An 18,779-nucleotide genomic window follows, 5' to 3' on the forward strand; every position below is an offset into this window, starting at 1 on the left:
CCACTAGTTGGCAGAAAAATGCACAGCATGTAAATCCACAAAACTCTTTAAACTGCAAAACTACTCCACTGGTAATCCTTTTCTGGATTCACCTGCTGTGCATTAGATTACATAGCGGCATCCCTTCTTATGGGCTGGTTGGGATGAAATAAGGAAGCATTACCAAACAGGTGTTGTAGTACCTTTTGTCCCACCTGTGCTTCTTTGTTCATTTGGATGTGCACACAATAATACTTTGCAAAGGTGTGTGTGTGTTGGTGCCCATGTTGCTGCTGTGTAGATTGCATTCATTGTCCATTTCTCAGGAAGGCACGGGTTGCACCCTTCTTCTGTGTTGAATTGGCTCTTGGACGTGTGGGCAGTGTAATTCTTGCCTTGGAATAGCAAGTTGTATTGTTTCTACAATCCATCTCCAAATTGTCCCTTTGGTCGCAGGGAAACCCTTGGTTGGTCTTGCGAAGGAGCCAAACAACTGGTTTCCCTTACGAAACCTTTTAGTTTCTTCCAGGTGGTACATTATGGCCCTCCTTACATCCAATGTGTGTGGAGCTCTTTCGGTCTGTATTTTAGGGTATTGGTCGCTGTATACTTGGGTTAACTTGAAAACGGGTTACCACTTTTTCCAGGAACTGTGGGTTAGTTCTGAGAACCACCTTGTCCTTGTGTATTTGATGGTATGGTTCCTGTATTGTTAGTGCCTGCAGTTTGCTTACCCTGCGTAGCAACTTGATTGCAATTAGAAACGCTGTCATGAGCGTTAGTGATTTTAGATCTGTCTTGTGCATAGGTTCAAAGGGTGTTGTCATTAAATGTATCAGCACATTATTCAGGTTCCACAATGGTGCTGGAAATGATCTTGTAGGAGCAACTCTTTTTGCCCCTTCTAGACATCTTTTCATCACTGCATATGTGAAAAATCTGTTACATGACGTGCCCCTAGTGTAAGCTACTATTGCTGCCATTATACCTTTAAGGATGAATGTGCCAGTCCGCTATCTAGCTGATGAGTAAGATACGTTAACACTGTTTCCTGTTTTGTCCTTTCCTCCATATATCTGTTATTTGTGCACCGGTGAATGTATCTTTTCCATTTTGCTGCATAGCATTTGCATGTACTTACTCTCTGTGCCTGAATAAGGATTTACATTGTTCTGGGCAGCAGCTGTATGTGTCCAAACAGTTATTATTCAGGAGCCAGGCTACTAGGCTGAGTGTTGCTGGTTCTGGATAGTATACTCTCTCCTCTTACATTGTTAAAAGATCTCTGGACATCTCTAGTAGGTCCTAATATGAAGTTTGTCTGGCCCACTGTAGTGCTATGAAAAGTGTTACTCGTTGTCACAGTGTAGGCATTTTGCGTTCTTTGCTGTTGCGAACACATCTACGTCTCGTCTCCCCCAGACTCTGAATGATTTCTCTATTGTCTGATGTTTCAGTTACCATTCATGGGAGCTGCTTTCTTGCCTGCTTCGTCTGTCCTCCTTTGTGTTTTCCTTTCCCAGTAAGTGGACTGTTTGCAGTGTGATATTCCTTAGTATTGCCTATTGCCATATCTCCTGTGCTAGTTTTCTCATGGTGAATTAGTTTGTTCCTCCCTGTTTCTTGAGATAAAACGTTGTTGAAATGTCTGTTTGTATTAATACTGTTTGACCTGTGATGCATGTCTGGAATGCCTTCAGGTCTAGGAGAAGAGTTTTTATTTCCAAGTAGATGACATGTTTCAACACCTCTGTGCTGTTCCATTGTCCATGCACCTTCAGGTTGCCTGTTTGTGCACCCTAACCCTTGTGGGATGCATCTGTTGTGATGAACACTGTTGGACTTGTTGTCTTAAATGGTCTCCCTAACGTCACGTTTTTGGATTTCTACCATTGTGCTTCCATTTAGCACCACTGCTGTGACAACCACTAGATTCTACCAACTCCGGGTATATTGTTACCAATTTTTGCCGATCTATTCCTGGGAAGGTCGCATGTGTAATCTTGCACGTATATTGAGTGGAATGCATGATGCCATCATACCCATTGGTTTTATATGACTGTCCTTACTGTCAGAGACTGCCCTGAATAGGTGAACTTGCTCTGTCATTGCCTTTACCCACCTATAGTTAGGATATGCTCGTGTTGTACTTGAATTTAGGGTCACTTCAGGAACACTTTTTCCTGTTCTGGTTGAGGTGACGATTTCTCGTAGTTTATGGAGAAACCCAGTCGTTCTAAGGTTTTGATCACTGTTTGAATGTCTCAGACATTTTTGTTTGGATTGCGCCTTTACTAGCCAGTTGTCCAGGTATGGATATAAGTGTACTGCTTTCCTTAGATATGCTGCGACTACTGCGAGGTACTTTGCAAAGACCCTTGGTGCTGACTTTATTCCGAATGGTAGGATTCTGAATTGGAAGTGTACTTCTCGAGTACAAACCGTAGATACTTCTTGTGACCTTGGTTCATGGGTATCTGTAGGTAGGCATCCTTCGAGTGTAATGAGGCCATATAGTCCCCCTCTCGTAGGAACAGGATACTCCTTGAAGTGTTGTCATCCTGAAATGTGTTTGAATTAATTTGTTTATGAACCTTAAGTGCGCTTCCTTGTACATTTTTATTCGCTTATCTTGTTATCCTGTACAATTGCTTTACAATGTTCCCTTGTTACCTCTCCCATTACTGTGAAGCACTCTGATACCTCTCAGGGTCTTGTTCGCGCTATACAAATTTTAAAAAATAAATAAAAATAAATAAAGTGTCCAGGATTGGTCTGAGAGCGAGGTCTTGTTTTGGAATCGGGAAGTAAGGTGAGCAGTTTTCCTTGTTTCTTTCCCTTATTGGTGCCCCTACGATTGCCTTCTTTTGTAAGAGTTCTTTAACCTCTATCCTGAGCTGTATGAGCTTGTTCCCTTGATATCACTTTGGTTTTGGGGAAATTGGTTTTCAGAGTAGTTTTATGCAGTGTCCATGGTGTATCATGTTCAAAATCCAATTGTCTGTGGTAAGTTTTCCCACTCTTGTGGAAAATCCCCTATTCTGCCTCCCACTGGTGTTTTGTGGGGGCTTGCTTTGTTGGGCAAATCACTTGCCTGTTGCACCTCCACCCTGGGGAGCCTGTCCCCTTTCCATACCTCTTGCATTAAAGGGCTGCCTTACTGGGTGCTGCCACTGGTGGCATGTGTTCTGCTGCGTGTGATGCTGTGCGCTGCCTTGTGTTTGCTGCTGCATCACTGGGAAAAGCGTTCTGGCTGTGGGCCTTTGGGTTGCGCTTCATCCCCTTTTGAATGAGCCTCCCTACTGGACAGCTTCCATTGCCTTGGCTGTCTCGCTGTCCTTTTTGATCTGTTGTAAGGACTCAATGACCACCTGGCCGAATAGTGCATCCCCTGTAAAGGGCATGTAGATGATGGAAGCTTGAACTTCAGGTTTAAACCCAGATACTTGCAGCCAGGCACTTTTCAATGATGTGCCTATGCACATCTGCCTGCTAGCAGAATCATCTGCATCCAAGGCCAACTTCAGGCATGTGTATACGACATTTCGGCCTTCTTGCATGACTGCCGTGGCCCTCTTGATCAGGCTGTTATATATGGTGAGGTCATCTGGCAGCAATGGCCTTTGGGGAAGTTGTCTATCTCTTCTTCCATGACTCATCGTCAAACCCTCCTGCTCCTTCAACTTCCTCATGTACATAGAACTCTTCCTCGGGTTCCTCTTCCTGGAGCTTTGGTGTTGGTGGAGCCTCCAAGGCAGGGTCCTCCTCTTCAGCGTCGAGGGCTGTTGAAAGTTTTGGTGGGATTTGAAATTCCCGTAAGGAATTGTCAAACTCCTTTCTTCGTTGAAGAAGTGCTACCATTGCTGCTGCAAGTATTCGTTTCTTCCCTTTGACCTTTTGGCATCAAGCTTTGATGAAGGTCTTTTCTTTGGTGTCAACGGCTCATCATCTCCAAAGATTTGACTTTTTCTTTCACGCCCTCTCAATCTGATGGGATTGTTGAGCCTTTCTGTGTTTTACAAGCATCAGTATTCATTGGCTGAGATCCATGGGTTTAATTCGCTCTCAGGTGACATTCGGTCGATTTTTTCTTCAACGCAGAGGCAGCCTTGTGGGACTACTTGTCCGAATATTTAGGCTCAGGGCCTTTCGGCAGATTTGTTACCTTTTGGGTCTTCTTTTCGGTGTCCTTCGGTCCTTTCTTTTCCGCCTGCCTCTTTTCAGCGTCAGTCTTGAGGAGTTCAACATCTGATCCTCCTTGTCCTGTCTCAGCCTCTTCGATGTTGTTGTCATCTTCGCTGGATAGTCCCAGGTCTTTAAGTAATCTTGGGTTGTCAATGCTGGCCATGGTGGTGTAATGTTCCAGAATCTGTCTTCGCCGTACACTCAAGGTCTTTGGTACAAACGCAGTGCAGGCCTCGCAGTTCTCGTCACAGTGGTCCTTTGGGAGACAGAGGGTGCAGACCTTGTGGGGTCTCTCTGTGCAAATTTGTGGTGGCAGTTTTGGCAGAATTTAAATGTTCTCTACCATGCCTCATTTTCTGACCACATGGTTGGAACCGGCGGGGTCCTCTGTCGGAGGGGAGAGGAAAGGGTCCCTTTCTCTCCTGTCATCTTCTTTTTCACGGTCTTTAGCAATTCAATGATTTTCTTTACAATTTTTTAGTTTTTTTCAAAAATCTTCGGAGCTCCTCCATTGCTTCCAAACCCAATGGTGGAAAAAAGAATCTGAAGAGGGTAACTATGCACAAGAACATCCGGGTCTGCGTCTGACACATGACAGGGAACAGACATACCACCAAATGGTGGTCGACGCCACCCAAAAAGAGAAAAGAAAAAAAGTACAATTCCAGACCCAATAACTAGATGGCGGAATAATGCACAGCACGTGAATCCACAAAAGGATTCAGGCTGCATATATTGTCTTGAGCACAAAGAGAGGAAAGGCAAACAAGTTGTTCCATGCATATCAGGGGCATAGTTAGGATAAGCAAACGGCACAGTATATGTTGGGAGTGTAGTTATGCATAGACAGAGAGGAAAGACTAGCAAGAGGCTTTACAGATGGAAGTAGCATAGTAATGCATGCATGGACTAGAAAGAGCTTGTTGGTTCTTACATGTCAGGTGGCTGCAGTGTTTTAATACTTCCGGCATAGAGCAGACTGTCTTCCTTGGGGATCAGCACATGCAGCCCTTCCCGCAGGTCCTCTCGGCTGATGGTACAGATGGGTGCTGCAAAAATGGAGTTGGGGAGGACCGAGTCAGACAGAGCACTTCCAAAACAAATGCGGAGATATTAGTGGTCCTCATGAAGGTAAAGGAAATGGAGAGGCAAGAGCTGCAGACAGCAAATTCGGTGTATGTAGTACCAGTGCAAGAGACTAGTGATAGACTAATGGAGGGAAATATGAAGGACTAAATCAATAACTCGATTGATTGATTGATGTAGCACCAGTGCAAGAAACTGGAGATAGATTCGTGGAGGGATGTATGGAGGAATGATGACAGGACTGGAGATATGCTGAGAGGAACAAAGAGGCTATAGATTGATAGAAAGCAGGAACTAGGCAGAGCTATAGGACCGATGATATGGTGGAATGACAAGGTAGTGAGCTACAGAGAAGCAAGTTGTAGAAGGATGGAGATGTCGTGAGTGAAAGCAAGATCTGTAGGCAGAAGGAGGAAACAACTCTTTCAGGGGGATTTAATGGAGGGATAGAAAGATAAAGGCAAAGATATATGAAGAAAGGAAAGGGCACAGAAACAGGGGAGAGGGATGTGGTGAAATAGGTATGAGTTGGCAGAGGGAGAGATACGGGGGTTAAGGGGAACCGGAAGGACATGAGGAAGGAAGAAGAGATGATGTGAACAGTGATATATGAAGGGTGGAAGAGGGACATAGGGAGAAGTAGAACAATGAGTGTGATACAAAGAAGATACAGTGATGGAAACACAGATCGTAGGTAAAATAGATATTGGGAGACGGGAGCTTTGCAGACAGATGGATGAACTGAGGGTGAGTGGAGGCATATACTCAGAAACAACCGGGACAGACACAGAGGGACACAACCACTGGACAGATATAAACAAATAGGTGGACCAGGAAGGGATGGGGGTGGAAATCTCATAATCAGACATGTAAAGACAGATATCTGGACTGAGATAGGTAGATGGGCAGGCAAATACAGTCATTTGGCTGCTGACATACATGCAAACAAACTGTTGTCAAAGAAAGACACATTTTCAGATCAACATACACTACAGATCGACATGCACCAACAGACGAACAAGCAGCTGAAAAGAAAAAAAAACAGACACACAAAACAGCCTGATGACAATGGCACACAGAGAACTGGTCACTCCTGAGATGCAAACCAAGCACACCGACACCTGGACATAGACAAGCGCAGAAAAAGCCAGGTAGAATCAGACAAACAAACAAAATAGAAACACATCAACAGACACAGAGTTAAAGAGATAGACACACAGGCAGGGATTCAGACAGACGCACTTTGAACGTGCGGACACACACACTCAAACAAAAATAGGATTCCTAGACAGGCACACAAACATCTGGTAAAATGCTGGCAGGCACAAACTTGCCAAGATTGTCACCATCAGATGCCAAAACAGGCAGCTAACCAGACACACACAGACTGCTGGACAGGAAATATCAGACATAGCCAGAATGGTTGACATACAGTGTTTTAAAGGCAATACTGAAAGACAATGTAGCTTGAAAGTCCCAAAAGGTCCATGCGGTATCACTATTTTTTAAATATGCTATAGCAACTCATCCACATCAGAACCAAATAAGTTGCCCCCTGTAGTGTTTATGGCATTAGCTTATACCTCAGGTTTAAATCCTGATATTCGGAGCCAGGTGTGTTTTTCTAAATTGCAATTATACACAGCTGCCTGCCTGCTGTGTCTGTAGCATTGGAAGAAGATTTGAGCAGGTCTTTGAACGTCCTTCTTGAATGACTGATTTCACCCTATTCTCAAACTCCTAGTTTGGATGGCCTCTTCAATATCAGCCCACTATTAAAGTGGATTTCTTATGACCTAGGCACTTGAATTTTCTATCCACCACTGTGCTGCCGCTGCTCTTTCCAGCTTCCTCCGCCACCACCCTCGGCCTCTTGCTTTGCTTGTCTGGGGGTGGTCCAGTTGTAGAAGAAACATTTTCTCTTTTAGGGCTTTTGTTAAGTATCAGTGAGTCTACCCACAGATCAATAGTATTGTATGGTGGGTTAGATACTACTTTTAAATAAAATTTAATTTGATTAATTAAAGGTTAGTAATGTAAAACCCATGCAAAAGCAGTGGTGATGGATTTTTTCCCATAAGTGTAACTTTATTAGAGGATTGCATCTCTGGGCAATTACCAACACCAGGCTGATGCATGGCAACAGTACTTCCTTCAATGGCAACCACAATTAGGGAGGTGATGACCCTTCTGCTGCTTTCTGGAGGGTTAACTGTTACTGCCCTTCTGTGAGAAGGGCTTTTAAGTCTTTTATGCACTACTTGGTAAAAGAGAACAATTTGTTTTATGAATTAAAGCAAACAATATATGCCTGTGGCCCTAATATTACGTATATATGACTCTCAAACTGCTTTGACACAAAGGAAGGGGTTGCACAGTCTACAAAATGCATGGGCCACTGTTATGTCTTGGAGTATTTCCAAGTCATGTAGTCAACAAAGCTTATAGAGAGGAATGTCTCAATGTTACCCTCTTGATAGCATAGTCATTGTCTTAAGGGATAGACAGGAACAGCCATGCTCTCCCAAAATGGAAGAAAATAAGTAATGGTTCCATGCTATCATAAGCAACTGCTGCAATGATGCCTACAGACACGGCCGGACTGGAAACCAAAAGCAGCCCTGGCAATTTTGTCAGACCAGCCCCCCTGGGAGGTTGGGGGGTAGCAAGTGTGAAGCACTGCTGCTTTTGTTACAGGGTGTCGATATTGCTGTACGACTGGAAAACCTCCCCCTAAACCGGCCCCAACCACTGCAAAACTGGCCCCCACCCTTCTAGCCTCCTGAGGAAACACCAAATGCCCGCTACAACCAGTCCAGCCCTGGTTACAGCTTTGTGAACATCTGTGCTCCTTGGGGTTCTTCATAATCCTACTTGTTCTCGGTCCATCGTAAACTAGATAAGAGCTGATATGTTTATGTTTACTGATAATACTCTGATGTGTTGTGGCCATAGGGGTTTCTGAGAATTGCTAACCTTTATTTAGGGGCTATTGGGAGGCAAACTAGTCTAGACTGCCACTCTCACCAGATGTCACATGGGTGCTTAAGGACTTCTGTTGTCTAGGAGGTTGGGAATGTGGCTCCTCGGACAGCGTATCGCAGATATGCCTGTTCTGAATCTAGAATTTCTTCAATCTCTAGGGGTCCCTTTTAAGACTGCATCCTTAAGGTTGGGGGGTCATTAGCCTCAGAGGAGGCATCATACCACTGTGTTGCTCTTGTAGGCTCAGTACTTAAAACACAGCCTCAGAAAGACATTATTTTGGAGAGTGGTGTGAATCTGAGAACCCTGAGAGACCATGTGCAGGGTCATTGAGTCCTTGTGCCAAAGAGGGTATACCCGACAGGTGGGGCAACACTGGAATGTAGGCCAACAAGTCACTCTAACTCAATTACTCAGCTGTCCTCTAGGTAGAGTGCAGCTCTAGAGAGCTTGAGAAGTGAGGTAGGCTAAACCCGCTACTTTCTTTCACTAAGGATGTGGCAGCTTAGCGGACACAAATCTTTCATATGGTATGGCGTGTATTGACGTTTTTCCTTTAAATTGAATAGTTAGACTAACAGGCCAGTGGTAGTGTGCCTTGCCCGTGAGAAAGTTTTAACATTTCTTATAAACTCCTCTGGTGTCTTTAGAATATATTTAATTGTTCAGAACCAGTCAGGTTTACTTGTGTTTGTAGACTGTTGAGTGGGGGTGGAGCAACCTGACTGTTTACACCTGCCCCTGCCCTTTGTGTCCTCACCCTGTTTTTCTGTGAACCTCTTCCCTCGACACTTGAAACCAAACTATTTTGACTGATGCCCGATGGAGCTACCAGGTTTAGTTATAGGGGAGATGGGCCGTGGATTCCCTCCTTGGTCGTCACCTACCCAGTCGGTCTTTAGACAGACTTCCTTTCGTCTCTACGGTTGTCTCTTCCCTTATCCTCACTTTCTCACCTCCCTACCCCCCCCCCCACTACTTTTTTCTCTCCTTTTTCTCCTCTCCTAATGTATTGCTGATTGTTTGATGTAATGTGTAATTGTTGATCTTTTTCTGTTATATTGTTGAACCACATTGTTGCACTTCCTTTCGTCTCTCCTGTCGTCTCCTCCCGCATCCTCCCTCTATTTATGTCTCTCCTTCTCTCCTCTATCAATGTATTGAGACTGAACTATTTTGTCTGATCCCCGATGGAGCTACTTGGTTTAGCTATAGGGGAGATGGGCCGTGGATTCCCTCCTTGGTCGTCACCTACCCAGTCGATCTTTAGACAGACTTCTTTTTGTCTCTCCTTATTGTCTCTTCCCTTATCCTCCCTTTCTCACCTCCCCTGCCCCCTACACTACTTTTCGCTCTCCTTTCTCTCCTCTCCTAATTGTATTGCCTTTTTTTTGATGTATTGTGTAATTGTTGAACTTTTTCTGTTACATTGTTGATTCTCAGGTAAAGCGCTCTGATACTACCTTCGGGTCTAGCCAGCGCTATATAAAACTTTTTAAATAAAATAAATAAATAAAAGATGTAAAGTCAGGTCCTGGGCAGACTGTCATCCAGTTTACCCTGGTTGGAAAGGCATTGCCACCATGCATGTCCATAATCTTACTCTGGAAAGCTCTGGGCTATCCTCAGGAACAGTTAAAACACACGAGAGATACCAAATGGTCTTAGTTTAATTAAATCACTGTATAGAACCTGTAAAGTGTCCTACATAGGTGGTAGAGCCAGAAGGTTCCTACAAGGAAGAAGACACACAGGAGATAGGGAGTCATGAGATATAGTTCAGAATGTGAAACTGAAAAAATACCCATCAGCCCACTCAATAGTGGAACTTCGTCATCTGGGATTTCACGTTGGAAATTGGTGCCCAATAAGCCCTTCCCCAAGAGATACTTGAGGCTAGCTATTCTTGGACCCACTGGTTGAACCCTCAACCAAAGAGGATGACAGAGTATAGGCTGATAAGGTTTAGTTGCAGTGCTTAGAAATATGTGAAGAAAAAGAAAAAGGAAAGAAAATTATCCAAGTGATTAAAAATACCTATCTTGATGTCATAAGAAAACTTTAATAGGTCTGCCCATCAAGGTGGTATCATTAAAAGCAGAGTGATAATAGCATGCAAAGAATTGCTATTTACCATAGATGTTATGTGGTCAACATGTTTCAGCCTTTATAGGCTTTCATGCTGTACTAAGCCGAGGCAACGACGGAGAGTGCGTGGCCTCCTTTATCCTGAGCCGTTGCCAGGTGAGGCGAGGCTTCTCATCCCAATAATTTGGGAGATGATAAACCATTTGGGATATTGTCTGTAGATTGTCATTCACAGCACATAAAGTAAGTGTTGCAGTAGTGAATCATAGGTCCTGACGAAAGCCTATAAAGGCTGAAACATGTTGACCACATAACATCTATGGTAAATAGCAATTCTTTGCATGCTATTATCACTCTGCTTTTAATGATACCACCTTGATGGGCAGACCTATTAAAGTTTTCTTATGACATCAAGATAGGTATTTTTAATCACTTGGATAATTTTCTTTCCTTTTTCTTCACATATTTCTAAGCACTGCAACTAAACCTTATCAGCCTATACTCTGTCATCCTCTTTGGTTGAGGGTTCAACCAGTGGGTCCAAGAATAGCTAGCCTCAAGTATCTCTTGGGGAAGGGCTTATTGGGCACCAATTTCCAACGTGAAATCCCAGATGACGAAGTTCCACTATTGAGTGGGCTGATGGGTATTTTTTCAGTTTCACATTCTGAACTATATCTCATGACTCCCTATCTCCTGTGTCTCTTCTTCCTTGTAGGAACCTTCTGGCTCTACAACCTATGTAGGACACTTTACAGGTTCAATACAGTGATTTAATTAAACTAAGACCTTTGGTATCTCTCGTGTGTTTTAACTTTGCAGTTGGGGGACAAGGTACCAGTTGGTCTATAAATAAGCTCTCCCCTCGGGCCCTCCACCACCCTTTTGTTTTTCTTGTTATCCTCAAGAACATTCAAAATACAAACTTGAAATGGATAGCGTTCACACATGACAGTGCATTTCTGCAGAGGGCACAGCTCTGAATCTGACACAAGCTTTGCTTTATATTCATACTCTCCAGCTATTCAATGAGATTATTTTTGGAGGGTTATGAGGGATCTAAAGCACTGGTTCTTAACCTGTGGTTCGTGGACCCCTGGGGGTCTGTAAAGCCTTCTCAGGTGGTCTTCGACTGTTTAGAAAATTAAATACTATTAACAGAACACTAATGAAATATAAATAAAGAAGCAAAATGTACAATTGAACATTTTTGAAAGCTCTGTAAATATGAAGTAATTTATGAGGTGAAAAATTAAGTTAATGTCCTCAGATTGATTTATGGGAGTAGTGCATGTGCATCGAACAGAACACAGTATGGATGATGAGGGTCATCAATTGATTTTAGAACTGCTCAAACCTTCCTGTAACAATTAAAATATTATTTTTTCTATATGTTTGTGAATTAAATAAAAGACTTCATTCACTTACAATCATTTATATTTGTTTGATAAATTCTTGTACGCTTGTTTCTGTATTTTCTGTGGATTGTTTTGTGGTTAAAATCATCGAAATTGCTTAGACTGGGGTCCCTGGCCTGCAGTAATTACTCAATGGGGGTTCCCGGATTCCAATAATGATTCAGTGGAGCCACCCCCCCTCACCCCCCCCCCCCCACCCCCACCCCTACCCCGGGCTCCAATAATGATTAAGTGGGTGTCCTCAGAAGTCATAGGGTTAAATAAAAAAACAACGATCTAGAGGGGGAAGGCTTGGTGGGAAAATTTGTGTATTCCAGCCAGCTACCAGGTGGTAAAAAATAGCTTTCTTAACAGGCAGAGTTTTTGCCTGTGCCTCTTGTTCCCTAGTGTTGGAAAGCAGCAACTGAAGGCAAAACATCCCTGAAGTGAGCTTCATGTTTACATGATATCTGGAAAATTTATATATACCACAAGCTTGAGTGGAGGGGCAAAATTCTTTTTTAAGAGGATGGTTTGGCTTTTACGTGGAGAGAGATGAGGACTTCACCTTGAGGGTACACTAAAAAGGCTGTGCTCAGATCCTAACCAGTAAAGAAAGGTTATTCACTTAAGGGCAAAGAACAGGTAATTTAATTGCTGGTACTCCATTAACCTTCAGTAGCGTATGGCTCTGTTGATACATTCTGGAGTTGGCACCCTGGTGATCTCTTGGGGTCCAAGACCACAGGGTGAATAGCGAAATTCGAGTGGATAGACAAAAAATGGATGGTAGGGTGACGGCGGAGTACAACTTTGGACTTTCATCCTTATTATGTCAGATAAGGAAAGACACTCAAACAGCAGGAACGGCAACAGCAGTCACACTCAGCTGGAAAGACACAGGCTTACTGACAGACAGAGAGATTGACAGAGATAGGCAAAGTGTAACAGAACCACAGATAGGTAGAAAACTTGGTAGAAAATAGATGAAAGGACAGCAGACAGAATGTAGGAGCAGCAATCCTTCTATAGCAGAGCTGGAAGTCTGCACTTTACCTGGAAGCACCTTCTGGTTGGACGCTGACCCACTAGTATGATTGTCCTCAGCTTCGCCTTCTGAAAAACTGCTGTTGTCGTCGAACTGAAAGTCGTCCTCCACGGTGAAGCTTGCCAGCAGCTTACTCACCGCTCGGCCCTGAAATTAGAGAAGAGGTATATGACAGATGCCTGATCTACAGGACATTAGTTTTGAGGACTGTTCCACAAACAAAGTATGCTTCAAGAGGGCATTAATGTTTACGGCTGTCCGACAAATAAGGCTGGCTGATTAGGGCATTAGAGATGTTTTGCCGACGAAAATTGCTCCAACGTTAAATCACTGTCTGTAAGCACTTCCCAAAAAGTTATTGTGATGCTGCAGGGATATCTATTTGAGGTGTTAAGTCATCTTTCAAAGCGGTACCCCCAACAAGGACGAAAAACTCTTCAAATGCTCACAGGCATGGCATACCCTTCCTACTAATCCCCATGGACCAACACCAAAGGAAGCTCCTTTACTTGGCTTACTACTGCATCATCAGAAGGAAGTGGGAAGACAAAGGACAGGCAAAGTGAGTCTCTACTAAAGGAGTTCCACTTGCCCTACCTGCTGGCGCCCAACGTGCGTAAGGTAAATTGAGACACGTGGTTGGTTACAACCAGAAATGTTTTTAGGAGGTAAATAAAAAAACTGCAGCATCACATCAACTCTTTGAATCACCTCCCCAGGTTCTCCACCTCTGTAATGAGATGTAAAAATGGAGCATCCACCACGAACATCTACTAGTCAAGAGCAATGTATCACTTTTGAAGCATGATAAAGTGGGCATATTTTTAATCATTTTATTACTTGAAAGAACATTAAGGTTGCTTGGTACGAACTACTTCACACATATGTCCAAAACAGGGTAACTTATTATACTTTGATAGTTCAACATCTTTGAAAGACTTTAGTTTGGTGCAGTTATTTACTCCAAGCTACAAAGTGCACATCATAGTGAAAATGTGTATGCCCATACTTCTGGTGAGAGATCCATAAATATGGGGCTATAAGGTAGAGCCCTGCATAAGGTATAAAGGGCAATGTAGCATTGGGATGATTCATACATTTTATTCTGTGGCACTACAAAAGCAACTTAAAAGTGCCATAGAGTACAGCTGTGTGACTGTATTTATCCAGGGGAGGGGGGTGATGGGGGAGGGTCACTATACCTGTTTGGGGGGTGGCTGTTTGCTTTTCAGCTTCTTCCCATCCTTGATGATTCTGGGGCTGCGAGTGGCAAGAGCTAGGCCCAGGGTCCCGTTTTTCCTCTGTTAGAGGGTATTAAAGAAAGTTCAATTAAAGCAGGTTTGAGTTTTAGTGCCAGCTTCAACTTACCAAAAAGAGAAGAGAAAATAAGATGATGATTGTAATGATACTTTCTTTTGTACGAGTTTGGCATGTGCATTGTATGAATAGTGTATGTGCTTTGTTGAGTGCATATGTGTAGTATATGTATGATATGCACAGTGTGGGTTTGTGCTACATGTGTGGTATTTGTAGTGGGTGTATTCTTAATGTGTGTTAGGTGGGGTGAGATGGTTTTATGTGTGGTAGCATGCATCAGATATGTTTGTCTGTGAAGAGTATATGTGTTACATAGACCGTGGTAGGTGGGGTGCAGGCATCTGGGTATGGCTAAGGATTTGTGTCATACGAGTGTGATGTGAAAAGTCAGCGAGTGATATACCTGTGCTAGGAATGATGCATGCTTCTGGTGCTTACATTTAAGGCTGACTGTTGCACCTGTGGTGTGTATGTATGTAGTATAACAAGAACAATAAAAACAACATGTTTGACCTAGTACTTCAAATTGCACTCTTGCCATTTTAAGCATTTTAAATAACAAGTATTAATATTATTTAATGCAATGGTACTTAGTTCACCAGCCTTCCGTTGGATGGACGGTTGAATATGCCTTGCTAGCATTTGAACACGTGAAGTGCCAATCAACGCTTTTTTCCAGAGGTGATGGTGCAACCCATTGAGCTATCCCTCCGGTGCACACATGTCTGCATGTTTCTGAAACAGGAATGCTGCTTCCTTGACATGCAACAGAGGAGTATTGGTGTGTGCAGTCAGTGCATGTGATGTGGTTGTGTGGGAAGTGCCGTACATACTGCAGATACTCTATGATTTGGTTGACTGGATGACTTTATTTTTTTGTGTGGTATGTGATAGATTGAGGATGTGTATGTAATATGTATGTTGCTCATACATATGCAAATGACTAACTATAGGACCTTGGTTTGTATGCAGAACAAAGTGGGGGTATAAACGCTCTCACTGTTGAAGCATACGTCTGTGTGTGTGTGCGTGTGTGTGTGTGTGTGTGTGTGTGTGAAATCGGGGTGTACAATGTATGTGATGTGACAGCAATCTGTTTCAGCACGTTTAGTAGGCATAGTTATAGTGTTTTTGGTAGATGTAAACAATGATAGGCCTGGTGCACAAGCCTAGTTCTCTACAGTAAGGCTGACTGCACAACCATGCTCGTAAAGGTAATGCGGGTGCGATGGACAGGGTAGATGGGTAGTATGAGTGTACAGTTATGGGGCCCTATGTCATGGGTGAGACTGTGATATTTAAGTCAAGATTCCTTTGCATGTTTGGAATTTTCAGTCCATTCTAAAATTCTGAAAAAAAAGTATGTTATTGGTAAATGTCCTGCTGCTAAAAAAATATATACTTGCTGAAGGGGTGACAAGTGACATGGTATCAACTTCTATCCAGGCCGCAGAGCCTTGGTCTTCTGCTTGAGGTGTGCTAGATGTGTGTTGTATTTCTGTGGCATGTATGTGGAAGGTGTGAGCTGCATGTGTGGTATACGCAACTAGTGCTCACCCGTAAAGCTGACTGCAGTGCCTTGTTCTTCCGCGTGGCCTTCTTGATGCGCTCACTGGCAATGCGTCCCAACTCTGCAGCGGACACCATGCCCATGCTCGATGACAGAACCCTGGGGCTGGTCGAGATCCTGCGCCGAAGCGCTGCCTTGGACTTCTTGTGCTCCACTCCGGAGGCTAGGGACTGCTTGCGGACAGGAAGCCGAGTCATCTTCCTGCTGGCGGCTCCCAAGTCAACCCTGTGAGTCACTGGTCGCTTGCGCACCTTCACCTCCCCCTCGGGGCTGGATGCCTGGCAGGATCCTGTGAAGGCAGAAGACACCACAGACTGAAGTACCAGGTACAGTAAAGACTTGGCGTGTATTTAAAAAAAAAAAAATTATTTAAGTTTTATATAGCGCTAGCTAGACCTGTAGGTGTCAGAGCGCTTTACATCACTTAAGTGAAGAGCCGCCACCACCAAGCCTGCACGCTTCACCAGCAGCAGGTCCATGGGTTATGGTGGGGAAACTCTTCCCTGAGTGCAGTATCTTAAACAGCTCTTCCAGCAAATGAACCCCTAGAGATATTAGAAGAGTTTGTGACAGGTCTGCGCCTCTGGAAGGTCTTCAGGTTGGGGTATAGTAAGTTGCATGCCAGGCGAATGTGGCATGACATTTTCCCTGGAGTAACTGGTAATCTGTTACAATTGCAGCATAGCTAACAGTCTTGCAAAGCGACATCAATCCTATCATGATGCATAATAGAGTTCTACTTAACGATGGAGAATTGACGTACAATTTTCACTTCCAGTATCTTAATTTATCACAACATAATGTCTGCTAGTCTGGGCCTCTTAGGTTGTTTTTTTGGTACCAAATTTGTGAGTCAAGCGTATCATAAAGCCAAAGTAAATGCGGAGTCTATATAAGGCAAACATCCACATCAAAATATTTGATTCACTTTTGAAAGGTTCAGTGATTATTGAATTTATTTCGGGTATGTGCAATAAAGTAATATTTTAATATGTGGCTAAATTTGATTCGGACATTAGATAGGCAATGTGTTGCTTACGTAGCATGCCCATTCTGCAAACTAAGCTTACTCCTTGGGTTTAGGTTGAAATCTCTAAAGAAGAAAGGCCACAATTGGAATAAATGGTTTGGTAGTTGGTTTCATAAATTGTATGGTTTTTAACTGCTCTTTATATACATAACTTAGGGGCCCGGCTTGTACTAGACCGGTCAACACCCCTTAACTTCAGCAAAGCCTGGCCTATGAACATATTGTTGGATCATCTTAGGACATCTATGATGAAATTCTAAAATGATTCTCTCCATCAGTGTTGCTTATCCACCATGTCTTATAGCTCAGCTCACCTTTAAAGTATAAAGGCGGTGCCAATGAACTCACTAACCAACATGTACCTTTGACGTTGCTACCCACAGAGCTGCTATTGATAGAGTGACAGGGCCCACAACATCAGAAACCCTTACGTTACTTAGAAATGCCTTTGCCTGGTTGGTGTGACAAAGGGTAGATTGTGGTTAGGTCATGCTACGGATGTCCTCTGAGCATGGCACCTCTGGAAGCCAAAAGAGTCCTAAATAATACATTTTTACCATAATTGGGCTAGGTTTCTCCTGCTTGAAGCAGGTGATTCTACATTCACTGTACAAACATTAGATGCTGTTCTTACTAACCACATACTGTGCCTTCCTGTGTAGCCTGCTATATACCTGTTTCTTGTATTATTCATACTGTCTTATTTGCCTTGTAATTATGTGATTATTCCTTTTTTTGTATTCTTACTCGATGTCGTCATTGCTCTTATGTCCTTCCTTCCATCATCTTTGTAAAGCGCTCTGATATCCTTCAGGATCTTGTTTGCGCTATATAAAACGTTATAAATAAATAAATAGCTAACAGTCTTGCAAAGGGACATGGAACAGGGCAAAGGGAGCTTGACCCCTCCCCCCACCCCTTCCTCATACACGTGACTTCACAGTCACAACCACCCCATCACTGAAGAAAGGGGCAGCTGGGCTGCTAACGTTGTTGTTCGTAGGAGTGGATGGGGAACACTAAAGTCAGCACCATTGTGTTTACGTCGACGTGATTGTTTTTATTTCCACATTTGACCAGAATCAGAAAGCTGCTCTGATGCAGTGGGAGCAGGAACAGATGTTTCCTCTCGCATATCCTCCAAAAAACATCTGTCCCAGGATAGCCTGATAAGAACATCCGCTGCATTCAACGTGACAGACATCCACTACTTCCTACATACATCGAAAACATCCCCCACATCCTGCATTTATCAGAAAATCCTAACACGGTCCACAAGCAACAGAAACCTCTGTTCCATCCCAGACTTAAGACAATGAAAGCAACAAGCAACAATGTCTCCTCTGCATCACACGTGACAAAAGCCTATGCCACATTCCACATGCGGAAACATGCAAGATCCCAGGTTTCGAAAAACCTCTGTTTAGCTCCATATGCAAACAAGAATTGACAAAGGCAATAGGTCTTGCCTTTATAATGCAAATGGAAGCTATTGGTGTTGGCAGTGCTTATTTGTAAAGCATTGATTTAAATAATTAAAAGAACATTTCAAAATGCTGGAGGAAAAGTAAAGATTCTTCTGATGGTATTTCAAAATTGCACATTGATTTTAATGTTTACAATCTTTATAAAGGACTGGCTCTATTTTTCAAATACTTTTTAATCAGGACGCTCTGAACATAATTTAAAAACAGAATGGAAGTGTCAGAATTTAAAAGAAAACATTTGTCAAGGGGTAATTTACTTTCCACACGACTCAGAACAGAAACATGCTGTGGACATCCATTCTCTGTAGTATCCCAGGAAGGCGTCCAGGAGAAGAGACGGCACCTTTCGGTGATACGACGTACACCTTCTGCCTCAAACTGCAGCTGTGTGAGCAGCCAGCTCCAAACCAGCCCTCTAAAAGTATTAGTGTGTCAAAACACAAACAACTCCTAAAGCCAGCTCTTCAGTCATACTCCAGCAAACATATGCCTGTTGCTCTGCTTTTACAGACAAGCTGAGACAGGTGAGGTGCAACATAGCACAGGGAGAGGGGTGGGAAGCATTCGAGGGAGAGAGCCAGAAAAAAATGCACTCTCATGATGTGCT

General features: G+C 43.3%; 1 protein-coding gene across 2 annotated transcripts in view; it reads right to left on the reverse strand.

Annotated features, from left to right (window-relative positions):
* Positions 1 to 18,779, reverse strand: part of BAHCC1 (BAH domain and coiled-coil containing 1) — a 332,705-nt gene that overhangs the window by 30,658 nt on the left and 283,268 nt on the right. For both annotated transcript variants that reach the window (XM_086931009.1, XM_086931008.1), the window contains exons 18-21: positions 15,643 to 15,944; positions 13,971 to 14,069; positions 12,777 to 12,915; positions 5,099 to 5,213 (exon numbers count right to left, since the gene is read on the reverse strand). In XM_086931009.1, the coding sequence (XP_086787135.1) occupies positions 5,099 to 5,213; positions 12,777 to 12,915; positions 13,971 to 14,069; positions 15,643 to 15,944 (655 nt within the window). The remainder of the gene's footprint in view (positions 1 to 5,098; positions 5,214 to 12,776; positions 12,916 to 13,970; positions 14,070 to 15,642; positions 15,945 to 18,779) is intronic.

Source organism: Lissotriton vulgaris, chromosome 7 (genome assembly GCF_964263255.1).
Source record: "Lissotriton vulgaris chromosome 7, aLisVul1.2, whole genome shotgun sequence".
Classification (NCBI taxonomy): domain Eukaryota; kingdom Metazoa; phylum Chordata; class Amphibia; order Caudata; family Salamandridae; genus Lissotriton; species Lissotriton vulgaris.